Consider the following 12,656-nt stretch of genomic DNA (forward strand, 5'->3'; position numbering starts at 1 on the left):
ACGGCCGTGACTCGCCACCCTCCCCACCCGCGCGGCACAAGTGACCTCCATCGGAAGGGCCCCCTGCCGCGGCTCCCGCGATGCCGACCCTTCCACGCAGGCTCCACTCGCGTGACGTACACGCACGCAACTCCCACTCACATGACGCCCCTCCGCCCCCCGGCTCCCACGCGTGACAACCCCAGAGTCCACCCCCGGCGCAGCCCCCACACGAGACGAACCCTCCCACCGGCCCCACAGACGCAGCGCCCCAAGGCGTGACACCCCCCCCCCCCACACACACACACAGACACCGCCCTCCCCACGGACGCAGCCGCGCGGGATGCCCCTCACCTTCTCCAGCGGCGCCGGGCTCTGCACCGCCAGCGACCGCGCCAGCGACAGCACCGTGTTGAAGTAGAAGCCGCGCGCGGTGCCCGCGCTGCTCCCACGCCCCGCGCCCGCGGAAGGGGCCGCGGCCCCGGCCCCGGCCCCGGCCCCGGCCCCGGCCGCCGTGGTGGTGGCCGCAGCCGCCGCGGCCGCCGTCGCAGCAGCCGCCGCAGCCGCCGCGACCGCCGCGGCCGCCATGTTGCTGGTGGACTGTGAGGGGGCCACCCCCCCCCCGCTCTCGCGATACCACCGCCTCCCGAGGGATCGCGGCGCGCCAATCACGCAGCAAAGATGGCAGCGCCCGCGTCGGCTTCGCTGCCCGGCCCTCGCCGGGGCGCCGCCCGCGCTCCCAGCCGCCTCCTCCCTCCCTCTTCCGCCGTAGTGGTCCCTCCCAGGCACCGCTAATCCCTCAGCAGCGCCCCGCCCGCGAGGGGTGGCGGGGCGGTGGTTCCGACCGGCGCGGGGCGGGCGGAAGGAGCGGAGCGGCTCCGGGCCGCGGCCTCTGTGTGGAGCAGGGGCTGAGGGAGGCCCCTCCTTCAAGCGCTCGCCGCGGTCGTTTTCTTCGCGCCCCGCTGTCGGCGGCACCATGTCGGCCCTCCCGAAGAGCTACAACCCCTTCGCCGAGGAGGAGGAGGAGGAGGAGGAGGCGGCGTGGCGGCCGGCGCCGAGCGGCGGGGAGGCGGCCGGCGCCGAGCGGCAGCGGTACCTGCGGCAGGAGGTGCTGCGCCGCTCCGCCGCCACCGCCGACAGCACCGCCCGCTCTCTCTCCCTCCTCTACGAGTCCGAGCGGATCGGCGTGGCCACCTCCGAGGTGGGTCGCGGGGCAGCAGAGTGGGGCGAGCCGAGAACGGAGCCTGCTCGCCATGGGGCGGCCCCGCGCCTGCCGCCTCCCGCCGGGAGCCAACGGCTGAAACCTCCTTGGAGGGGTGGGGGGTGTCTCTTGTTTTCCATTTTCCCTGTGAAAGTCTCCCGAAACATTTATTTTTAAAGTTATTCAGTGTCTCGGAGACAAAATGCCCCTCTGCGTTATTGCAGACTGATGTTCTGGGTGGAGGCGGTTTGTTTTTTAAGGGAAAAATCCCAGTTAGATCCTCTCTATCTGAATAATACAGAGACTAGGACTCAGCTATTTTCATGTGCTTTTAACAACTCTTACTAAGTTTTATTACCGGCATTTATGCCTGTTTTTATCTGACTAAAAGCTTAGAAGCAGTTCTCTTGATGAAATGAAGAGCCCTGTTGTTTGTGATGTCCTCAGTTCATCCAGATTAATCATTTCCTTCATTCTTCTGGCCTTGTTTCAGTATAGAGTTTATATTCGGAAACGTCACTCATAAAGGTCTTGTCCATTGTGTCACCTGCTAATGGGGTGTTTCCCTGAGCGTTAGTAATGTGGTTGCCTAAATTAACCCGAGAGCATCCAGAGGCTGCAGTAGGTGCTTGTACTGGAGAGGGCTCACGGTGGCCCTTCCGCAAATGTGTGGGCTCGTGATTGTTTGTCAGGAAAAGCACCAACGAGGAATCAAGAATTTAGGCTTAACACAGGACTTGTGAAGCTTGAGTGGTACATGTTTACTGCTTTATTGAGGGGGAGGGGAAATTTAAACTAGAATTCCCCAAAGTTTAGAGAGAATTTGAACACCAGTTTTGTTTTGCACTAGTGTTAGATGCAGGCAACTTTCCTGCCAGAATTAATCTTTGGATTACTTTGGAATAGTGTTTGTGCTTCTGAATTCAAAAATAACATAATTGTATATATCAGAATTCCTAAATCCTACACTGTTAGTATCATCTTAAAGAGATTATTCCTGCAGTATGAAAAAAATTTATTTGTGTTTATTTTCTCTGGTTATTCTGTTTCTAAATTATTGGAGACATCTCAGTAATCTGAAAATAGTGTCCCTTCCCAATGAAAGTGTTGTTCACAACTGGAAATTGTTCTGCTTGGTTATTTCCCTGCTGTTAAACCTTTGCATTTTCACTGCATCACCCAACAGATGCCATGCTTGTCCTATCAAGAAAAGATACAAATGTCAACCTGGCAAGAGGCCGATACAGACAATTCCTGGACACTGTAGTAGGTGTCAGGAACCTGGCATTGCAGAGTGATAAGGATTTTATAGCTGGTTAATGCTATGGCTCACAAGCAACTCTTGATTGAAATGCTCTGGAGGAAGAAGGGTGAATGAAAAAGCTATATGCCTTTAATCTACCTGGATAGAGGAACTCTGTTGTTTCTCATTAGAGTATGTTAAATATGTTTGATGTTTCAGGTTATCTTGCCTTTACTAGCTTCTCTTTTTCTGTCAATATCTGTTAGGAGCTTGTACGTCAAGGAGAGGCACTGAAGCGCACAGAACAGATGGTAGATAAAATGGACCAGGATTTGAAGACTAGTCAAAGGCACATAAATAGCATTAAGAGTGTTTGGGGGGGCTTGGTAAACTACTTCAAAGCCAAACCTCCAGAGAGCAAGCCAGAGCACAATGGAACCCCTGAATATTATGCTAACAGTAGGTAAGTAAAATAAACATTTTACTTGGGACTTATCTCCCACAGCATCTCTGAAACATCACCAGAAAATTAGAACTTAAAAGATCTGTTGATTCTATCAAGTAAATTCCTGAAATTCTGTCTGACTCCATTTTTCCTTTAACTCTGAGAAAAATATTTTTATTTATATTTGTAGTAGTAAGAATAACTGCATATTTGTGGGAAATTAATTCAAACAATTACACAAAATTACACAAGTAATTCTTCAGAGTCTTCTGAATGATCATGCTTACTTCAGTATTATCAGGAAATCATGATCTGTAGCATTGACATGCTTCCAGTTAAATATTATGTGTATTTCTCTGGCTTCTATCAAAAGCTGAAAATAAAAATTAATTGCTATGAAATTACTGTGTCTTACAGTACTTGTCTCTTTTAACTAAGAAATTTATGTAAAGCCTGGTAATGCTGCATGGATTGATTTCTTCCTTCCCTCCCCTCTCCATCCTCCACTAGAAGAAAGGAATAGGTTGCCTCCAAGACAGAAGATACAGTTTTGGTTTTGATGTCGAAGTTTCCGTATGTTGTTTTCAGCACTAAAGCGACCAGTTCTGCTTTCACTGAAGACAAATGCTACTAGTTCATGTTAAAGGAACATTTTGGATCAGGTCTAACAAATTTGCTCTTATTGTATAAATTTGGTAACTGTTCTTGTTTAACAGACTCAGAATGAGGCCTGTGGCCCGTAAGAATGTTTTCTTTTTATTATCTTTATTACTAGATTAAAAGAAGCAATGATGTCTAGCAAAGAACAAGAATCAAAATACCAGGAAAGTCATCCAAATTTAAGGAAACTAGATAATTCAGGTTTGTCAACTTTATTTTAAACTGAATGTCTATTATGAACGTGGGGCAAACTTGCACAGTGGCAAAGGCAGAGACCCTTCAGCCTGCCCAACTGCTGACTTACATTGCTACCTAATGTCTGGAGATTTGTATCCTAGCCTTCATGGCTCTGAATTGTAGGGAATTGTTTCCCCTAAAACTTTATACTCATAGTGAAGACATGAAGCTTTTTTACTTGGATACAGATTTTATTTAGCCCTTCATGTGGGGGATTAATGCTATATCCACTAAAGACTTTAAAAGCATCCAGTGCTTATATTTGCACAGAAGACACTACAGTCAAGAATCCACACAGTGTGCAGACAACCTTGTCCTATGTTTGCCAGAATATTAACTTACATGTTCAGAGGTTCTCCTTTTTGATTGTCATTTGTCATAGTTTTCAGATACGTTTTCCTTGTTATTTCAAACATGGACTATAACCCTTCATACTGAAGTCACTACTTGATTTATGGAAGGAAGCGTATGGGGTTTCATCTTGTTCCCCATTTTCACAATGCATTAACTTAAATAGTGACTTTTATGTACAACGTAACCGTTCCTTGCTTAAAGTGAGGTTCAGTTATTTAAGGAGTGAGCAAGCAGCAGGGTATCTTTATAGTTGTAGTTCTGTAAGTAAAGAAATGCCTTTTGGTAGCATTAATCTCCATTCCATTCCACATGATGTTAAAAGTCTGTCCAGTAGAGGGCACAAATAACTCTCTGGTGGCTTGAGCCAGGGGAGCACTTAACTGCTGGTAAAAGTCACCAACCTACCTGCTTTGTTAGTTGGGCCGCTGTTTTTTAGCTTTTTCCTCTCAGCTACCTGGTAGAACTACAAAAGGCATCCCAAAAGAGAATAATTGTAGCTTAATAACTGTTCATCTTGAGGGGTGCCCTGTACATAGCAGTGTTGAACTGCTTTTGATATTCCTGCTAGCAGATTGTGATTACATGGCAGCTGTGGTTAGACTAATTTTTAATAGCCCTTCTATAGCTTTAATGCCTCTTCTTGCTAGCTTATTATATAATATTCTGTATTTTACACTCATTACAGACAGTGATTTTGGCAAAGTGGATTTAGTTTCTTCAGTGCAAAGGGATTCCTATCCAAAGAACCAACACCTGCGAGCTTACCATCAGAAAATTGATAACAACTTAGGTGAGTGAGAAAATTGAAGCTGTTTGATGTAATACAGTTTTCAATATTTGGTTCTCAAGCTGCAGAAAATTACTAAGTAATTTACTGCCAACAAACACTTTTTTTTTTTAGCTCGTGAAATTTGAGTAAAAAAAAAATCACTTGCTTGTATTCTGCATTTCAAAACTATCTACACGGCAGAATACAAAGTTTGATTGAAACCTACAGTATTTGAATGGTAGAACGCTGTGGGATGTCTGTGGGTCAACTACTTGCAAATATTAGTAACAAGTCTGAGTTAGAAATGCATTTCACATGAAACCAGCTGGAAACAAACTGGCTAGCATACCTGGAATAGTATAAATCTACTGTGGAAACTGAGCAAAGAGACCAGGGGAAAAAACCCCACACCAAAAGCATGAGTCCTCTTAGATCATATATTGACAATAATTTGACTCTTATCAAATTTTAATATATGAGCAAATCTCTGTCATTTGAATGGGGAAATGGTGCTGAAGTATCCCGTAACATTTGCACTCAGGGTATGAAAATGTTTCTTTGAATCATCCTATAAGTTGACTGAAATATCAAGCAGGCTTATCCATTCATTCTGAAAAATCTTATTAAGCAGGTACTAGTAATACTAATAAGGAAATACTGCTTCAAATTGACATCCAGATTATACCAGTATGGATACTTAGTACCTCTTTTTCTAAAGCTTTACTACTTAAGTCAGTCGAATGCATCTTTCTATATAACTGACAGTTAAACCCAGATATTAAAATGTACATCAGTTGGGACCCAAAGAATTTACAACTGTGCACAGCTTTTGAAATGAACATGTTTTGCAGAAAATAGAAGAATCAAAAGGCACTAAATATTTAATTTGTGAATATACTGCTTTTCTTTTATTACTTCCCAAAACGATTCAGCTGACTTCCTTTTCCTTTGTTCTGTAGTATATATATGAAGTGCCTCTTTGCTTACATTTGTCACTGTTTAGCTGACCTAGAAAGAAGAGTTTGGAAAGAAATCAGAAAGGAATAGATCAAAGAGAAATAATCAAGCATTAGAGTTAGTGGAAGCACATTTGTTCTATGCCCAAGCTGTGCAAAACTTACTGGCTTTATAAGCATTTATACCAATCAGTCTTGCACTAAAATAGTTTCCTTGTAGCAAATTAGAAAATCTGGAAATGGGATTTTTTCATCTATGTTAAATAACTGCTTATATCTTCAGTGTATTGCCGATATCTCTGCATGAAGTTTAAGGAAAAACAATTGAGGCGGTGAGCATGTTGTGTATACCGAGCTGAGAAAACATGTACCTAACTTTCTATAACATACATCTTTTAAAAAAGTAAAAACTGCATTACAGGATATGTAATTTTTAAGATCCAGTTCAGTTTTAAGCATCTGTAGTTAAGTTGTAATGGAGAGAGGAAGGAAATCATGATTTTTGGTAGCAGTGCAGTAGAAGTGTTAAAATATTGGTGCTTCCGCTACTGGAGAAGAGCACTCAGACTTGAGCAGTTGTAACTAATGTTTTCTAACCCAGGGTTTTGGAGAAGAGGGAATCCTGATAGTGTTCGTTTAAGCAATATGCTTTATACTGCTTTGATTCCTTATGGTCCCTCTCTTTGTTGACAGATGAGATGTCTTCTGGGTTGAGTCGTCTGAAAAACCTAGCCCTTGGTCTGCAGACAGAAATAGATGAGCAAGATGATATGTTGGATCGGCTAACAAAAAAAGTAGAGACACTGGATGTCAATATTAAAAGCACTGATAAAAAAGTCCGACAACTTTAAAAGGTTTTTAGAATTTTTTTTGTCCAGCGTCAGTTCTTCTTGGCTGTCTTATCTCAACTGATCTCTTAAAAAATCTTGGACAGTATCCATTTCTCTTTTTTTCCCCTGATATGTTAGTGATTTTCTTGTCATTAAAATTGCATAATCTTAAATGCAACATAATACCTTAAATTTCTTCTTAATGTACATGGGAAAAGTGCACGTTGAGTAAAATCTCTCAGCACTTTGTAAATGCTTTTGTGCTGGATACCCTGCTCAGTTGTGTAACTGTGCGTCACGTGCGTGGAGGAATTTGCAATCGACAAAGCTTCAGTGTCCTTGGCCTGGGAGCTGTGATGAGAAAAGTAACTGCATTTTGCCTCTGTTTTGGGGAGGGGGCAGAGGGAACAGAATGTGCTGCTTCGTTCAGAACAAATGTTGCTAATTCTGTTTACCTACAGCTATTTTCAATTCTGAAAAAATGCTGATTTCCAGCTGTAAAAATAATTTTAAGTGACTGTTCTCTGGCATTTTTGGGGCCTAAGGAACGAACTGTTCTGTGGAAGTTGTAAAATATCATGGGTGTCATGCAGTAATGATAATATCCTGTGCGTGTTCCCTTTCCTAAGATGAATTCTGGCACATGGTGGATCCATGAACTGTGGTTTTTATGTTGGGGTCACTAAATGCTATCACCTTTACAGTATTTTCAGTAAAGATCTCTATGGGTATCTTATGGTCTGCAAGAAATGTTGATTGACAGTGACCCAAAAAGTTTGGGTAACAAATCAGGACTTAAACGTATGTGCTCTTAAAGATTCTTTTGTAGTTGTCACCATCTGCTTTTTTATTTTCTGCTCTTTCTCAACTTATTCAGGTAGGTGGTTATTTGAAAAATAGCTTCCATTTTAGAAATTGAGAGTTGGTCTGATAATGCACAAACAGATCATAGGAGATCATTTAATTTAACATTTATTTTAAATGTGATTAGGGATTGAGCAGATGCTGTATTTCCCTAGGTAATGTGACTAGTTTTAAGAATGACAATTTTGCTCCAGCCTGAAGACATGACAACGAGAACTTGCTGTCTGTCTTGAAAACAAGTAGGTTATTTTGGTTTAGAGAGGCCAAGGGACCTGTGTCTGTATTGCAACACTTGCTATCACAAATGACAGCGAGTGGCTAAGAAGAGATAGTTACTTCCTTGAGCTGGTGCCACGTTATCTTATGAATTGAAGGAAGACCTTGGTGTTCAGGGCTATCAAGCTTATATCCTTCATGAACATCACACGCACACCCTCCCTTTTCCTTTTTTTCAAGGGATTTGTTATCCTGAGCTCACTCACTACCAAGTGGACCCGACTGGTAAGGAGATAAAAGAAAACTTGAGCCTTTCTTGTTTTACTGTGTCTCCTGAAAGTTCACTTGAAGAAAGATAAATCACTAAAAAACCTACACTTCTTAGACAAAGTATAGTGGAAAAATACATTATTTCTGGGATTACTAGCAAAGTAGAGTTGTGAATTAGATTTAAGGTAAGCCTCTGTTTTCCCTTGTGTTACTGATGTCATTGATTTCAGTCCTTAAAAAAATGTGTTTTTTTTCAGGCACATAACACTTAGAGCTTTTGAGCACCTTTTAATTGCTTTTTAATTTTCACTTTGTGTCAGTTATGCTCATTTGGAAGCATAAAAACCCCTTATTAATATCAATGTATCATCTAATTTTTTGGGTGTATACAATGATTACTTCTCTCTTACTCTGTTAGAATATTTATGATATGATTTGATGTCTCAAGATGGTTGATATGTTTTAGTAAATAATACAATCATTAGTTTTCAAAATGTTAAGTACCTCAGTGAAGGAAGATTGGCATTTTGATTACATCTGTTATAGTTTCTTATTTTACTTTCTCCTTTTAATAAAAATGGTGAAGAGACTTGTATTTTTTCTTATTGCAGTGTTGGTTAACAGAAACACTTACATCTTATAAAGGCTATATAACTTTTCTCCAGAACAGAGAATACCAAAAATTGCACAGTAATTAATAACACTCCCTTTAGAGTGAAATCTGCCTGCACCCTAATGCAACTATGTCACGTCTACATTTTTTTCCAAAGTAAGACTTTGGTAACAAGGATGTACACTGGGACTTTCTCCATGAAGTTCTGGCTAATGGAGGAAAAATGTAGCTGGAAGCTCTAGTTGTGTTATGTGTAATGAGAAGTGTGGAGCTTGAATCCAAGCAAAGAATGTTTTTAAGAGCAAAGTGTGTAGCCTTTCTGATGTAAGCTATTCCATTTTTTTTAGTCTATAACAAAACAAAGTCCAGTTTTTGGTCAACTGTTTAATTATATTAGCCTTATGAAATGTTAGCTGCATCCTGGATATCTTTGATGCCTTTAAAAACGCAGGCAGGGAAGGAGAATAAAAAAATCCATCTGTTTCTGCTTTGAGAACCTCAGGATCCAAGCAGCCTAGAAAACCAGGATCTCAGCCATGTGGAAGTTACAGAGGTCTAACTTCTCGTGTCTTCTATCAATCCCATTCACTGTCTCAGTCGTGTATGTCTTTGCTTAGGCTTTCCTGCTCTATTTATTACTTTTGTTTTGTGGGGTTTTTGTTTTGTTGTTTGGTTGGGGTTTTGTTGTTGTTGGTTGTTTGCTTTGTTGTTTTTTTGTTTTTTTTTGTTTGTTTGTTTGTTTTTTTTTTAATGGCCTTGTTTTAAAGGATTATTTCCCACACTGGATTTCTTCTGTGGGGAAAAAAAGTTTGTGCATGGTTATAAATGAATTTCTGCTACAAATGGAGTTCCCTTTCTCAGCTTTCATACAGATGCTTTATGCTGATAAAGAACTTAAGTCTAAGTGGCATGAGGAGACAACACTTTTGTAATAGTGATGAAATTTTTGCTCATTGGAATAACTTTCCATACTGCAGAAAGAGGAAATTTAAAGGGGGGCGGGGGGAGAAGCATGATTTTTGCCTTTCCAGGAAATATAATTTTCTATGTGTTGTGAAGGACTTACTTCAGTGGCTTTTCTTTGTTTCCTGAGATAGAATTTTATTCCTTCTTGGATACTGTTGAAAAACTTACCTTGTATAGGGTATAGGACGTTCAGAAGAAATTTCATTTACACTTAAGCACTAACTTACTAAGTTAAATGATTTTGCCTAAATACTCATGTTGGCATAGAAATTGGTATCCTTGCAGCAAAATAGCTCTGGTTAATTCTTAATGGCTTGAGTAGAAGTTTAATGTTAAGGTCAGAAGAAGATAGCAGAAAAAATAATTTTAAGTCTTCTTTATAAAAGGTGATTTTTCTTGCTTCTCAAAGAATTTGCTAATAAATTTAGAAGAGACTTTAAACATCAGGAAGTAGCATAGCCTTCATTACATAGATGTAAGAAGACATACTCTAAAAATGTCAAGGGGGAAAAAAGAAGTGGGAATAACCAGTATCTGAATACTAGGTTTCTAGGTGTATTTTATTCCTGAGCATTGAATTAAATATTGTAACAAATGATGCATAGCTGAATTTTAGTTTGTACTACAAAGATTTGTTGCTGTGCTGAACTTGGCCTACTGAAATCGTTGGGACACTGTATAGTGTCGGGTGTTTTTTTTAATGTGTGAAATTTATCTGAAATATTTTGCTGCCTAGTAGTTTTTGTAAAGTGATGTCATTTGTTAAATGGTGAAATAGAAAATACTTACCAACCACTCTGCCTTCTGAACAAACAGATTTTTGTAGGCATTTTTAAAAGCATAACATCATATGGAGGATATGTGTTAATTTTGACTTTGAAATATATAAGGCTTAATTTTCAAAATCACAGGCAGTGATTATTTGTGTCTATGGCTTTTTTTAAATACTTTAATTCTATGCCACCCAGGTATAACACTTTTTATACAAGTCAAATTCAAATATTTTAATTAAATGCTGAACTGGACTGTAGTTCAGCAATTTAGGAGATTGAATTAAATGGAGTGTTGAATGGTAAAACTGTCAATAAAGGTGCTTATTGTTAATGGAGAGTGTTTGCATTTATTTCCCCAAATTTTCTGACTACAAATTCATTGACACTTCTTTCCCATAATCTGTTAAAATGCTGGACCTACTCTGCTAAATTTGTGCCAGAATGGGAATAAGTTTGCAGCTGGTGGGATCTGTTTCCTGAGAATAAAAAGAGGGTATTGCCACATATTGCTACAAGTCTACTTGACTCTCGAGTAGATTCTTTTAGATCCTGAAAGAGGAATGCAAGCAGGCATTTATTTTTGCAAAACTAACTTGTGATGATAAAATAATTGAAGATGCTGCTTGAAAAGTAATCTTGCAGTTGTGCTTGGTATTATCAGAAACATTGTAAACTGGATCTATGCATGAACAAGGCAGGTGGAACAGGAGTAAGGCAAAAAAAAATATGTACCCACTGGAAAAAAACAACAGGTGTGTAATATTCCTGTGTGGTCCCAAATTTGGTGATGGCAGAAAACTTCAGAATGTCCTGACTTTCAATTAGGTTCTCATCTGTATATGAAGGTAAGAACTTGGCTTCTGAAAATTTTATATTATAGTAGAGTTTAATGTTGTTTGATACCATAAAGCAGAGATGCAGAAGAGCTATTGCAAAAGCTCTGAAAAGGGAAAGTCGATATGTTAGAGAGAGCTTGACAGGCTTTTTAAAATCCAGGTAACTATTTTGCTGCTGTTGTGCTAAGAGTTCTTCAACAAAAGGGAATTGAGAGGTCTTCCATCTCTGCACTTTATTGCCGTATATAGAAAAATCAAAATAAAGTGAAGAGCGCAGTGGAAGATGGTAGAGAACAGAGCAGTGCAGTGGATTCTGGATTTCTGCTGGAAATACTATTAGCTTGCTCTGCTTGCATGGAGAATTGGTTTCTGAGTCTCAGAAGAGAGAATATTTCACACAAATCTGTGGCTGGCCAGGCATTTCCACCCTTTTGTGTTTTCTCAAGGACTTTCTTGCTTACAAGGCAGTCCATGCCTTTCTGGGAAATGAGGGAGGGAAAGGGAAGTAAAAGATGCTCACGCAAGTATATAAGAACAGGCAGAGCTGGTGCTGCTGGAATGGAGGACCCCCCACGCTTCTGCCTGCCTCTTTCCCTTTTCCCTGCTTCTGAACAGAGGTTTGGTTTTAGGAAGGAGTTCTACAATTTTAATTTGATTTTGGTAGGCGGTTCGTTGGTTTGTTTGCTTCCAAATAAATATGTTATGTATTCCTGAAATGGGAAAATATGAAGAACTGCATTGGGGCCAGAACTGAAGGCTTGGTAAAGCTCACTTGAAAGCAAGGAGGTGCCCCCAGAATAAACAGACTGCCAAATCTGGAAGATCCCTGAATGCCAGGCAAGGTTTTCTAAATACAGCAACTTTGGAGCCCTGCCTTAGCTATAAAAAGTCTAGACGGATTGTGTCTTTGCTGTTGGTGAGGCAGAACCTTCTAGAAAATGGGCTTCCAACTCTAGCTGTGGATATTTTGGGGAAAACAATAGACCTCCTTGGCATCTTCATTCTAGATGATCTTTTCTTTTTCCTCCAAGTTAATTGTAAATCTGTTCTTTCTGTTAATGGACAGCAGTCCTTTGCCAATGGTGAGCTCTGCCTGCAGATCAGGGCTCTGAAAAGCCACTAGAATTTCTATCGTTTGGAAGAAGAAACCTTTGCCCAGCTTCAGTGTGTCTCAGCCTCCAGGGTGGCCCTGGAAGCTGTGAGCTAGGGCAGCAAGAGTATGAAGGGTGCCACTGAGACCACGTCGTATGTATTAATCCTTCAGTGTAGAAACAAAACCCATGTATGGAACATGTATGTCAGGTGCTGAGAGGCCTAGAGTGGGAGATGCTGCCCCAGAAAGTTTATAGTTTAAGAGCAGGCATGTTAGAGCTGTTGGAAAAAATACACAGTTTAATTATTTTCCTTTGGTTTTACTCAACAAAATTTCTTACTGATGTTACGT

General features: G+C 40.9%; 2 protein-coding genes across 4 annotated transcripts in view; one reads left to right on the plus strand and one right to left on the minus strand.

Annotated features, from left to right (window-relative positions):
• PI4KA (phosphatidylinositol 4-kinase alpha) overlaps nt 1–567 on the minus strand; it is a 62,040-nt gene extending 61,473 nt beyond the window's left edge. The window contains exon 1 of one of the 2 annotated variants that reach the window (XM_042805087.1): nt 334–567. In XM_042805087.1, coding sequence (XP_042661021.1) covers nt 334–567 — 234 coding nt within the window. The remainder of the gene's footprint in view (nt 1–333) is intronic. The other variant, XM_042805090.1, reaches the window with a different exon arrangement.
• Nucleotides 568–688: 121 nt separating this feature from the next.
• Nucleotides 689–10,707, plus strand: SNAP29 (synaptosome associated protein 29). Of its 2 annotated transcripts, XM_033008353.2 has the most exons (6): nt 689–1,180; nt 2,690–2,886; nt 3,644–3,729; nt 4,805–4,909; nt 6,538–6,698; nt 7,995–10,707. In XM_033008353.2, the coding sequence occupies exons 1-5, from the start codon at nt 956–958 to the stop codon at nt 6,693–6,695; spliced, it is 771 nt and encodes a 256-aa protein (XP_032864244.2). In that variant the 5' UTR covers nt 689–955; the 3' UTR covers nt 6,696–6,698; nt 7,995–10,707. The 2 variants fall into 2 exon arrangements, with proteins under 2 accessions (XP_032864244.2, XP_032864243.2); XM_033008352.2 differs by having other exon boundaries at nt 690–1,180; nt 6,538–10,707.
• Nucleotides 10,708–12,656: the final 1,949 nt, after the last annotated feature.

The sequence above is a fragment of the Tyto alba genome, unplaced genomic scaffold (genome assembly GCF_018691265.1).
Source record: "Tyto alba isolate M040663 unplaced genomic scaffold, T.alba_DEE_v4.0 Super-Scaffold_44, whole genome shotgun sequence".
In the NCBI taxonomy this organism is placed as follows: Eukaryota; Metazoa; Chordata; class Aves; order Strigiformes; family Tytonidae; genus Tyto; species Tyto alba.

What these genes read in the sequence shown, in the direction of transcription:
- SNAP29 (XM_033008353.2), top strand. Translation starts at nt 956, where the DNA reads ATGTCGGCCCTCCCGAAGAGCTACAACCCCTTCGCCGAGGAGGAGGAG. An exon ending in TCGGCGTGGCCACCTCCGAG is followed by an intron (nt 1,181 to 2,689) that starts GTGGGTCGCGGG and finishes AATATCTGTTAG; the next exon opens with GAGCTTGTACGTCAAGGAGA. An exon ending in GAATATTATGCTAACAGTAG is followed by an intron (nt 2,887 to 3,643) that starts GTAAGTAAAATA and finishes CTTTATTACTAG; the next exon opens with ATTAAAAGAAGCAATGATGT.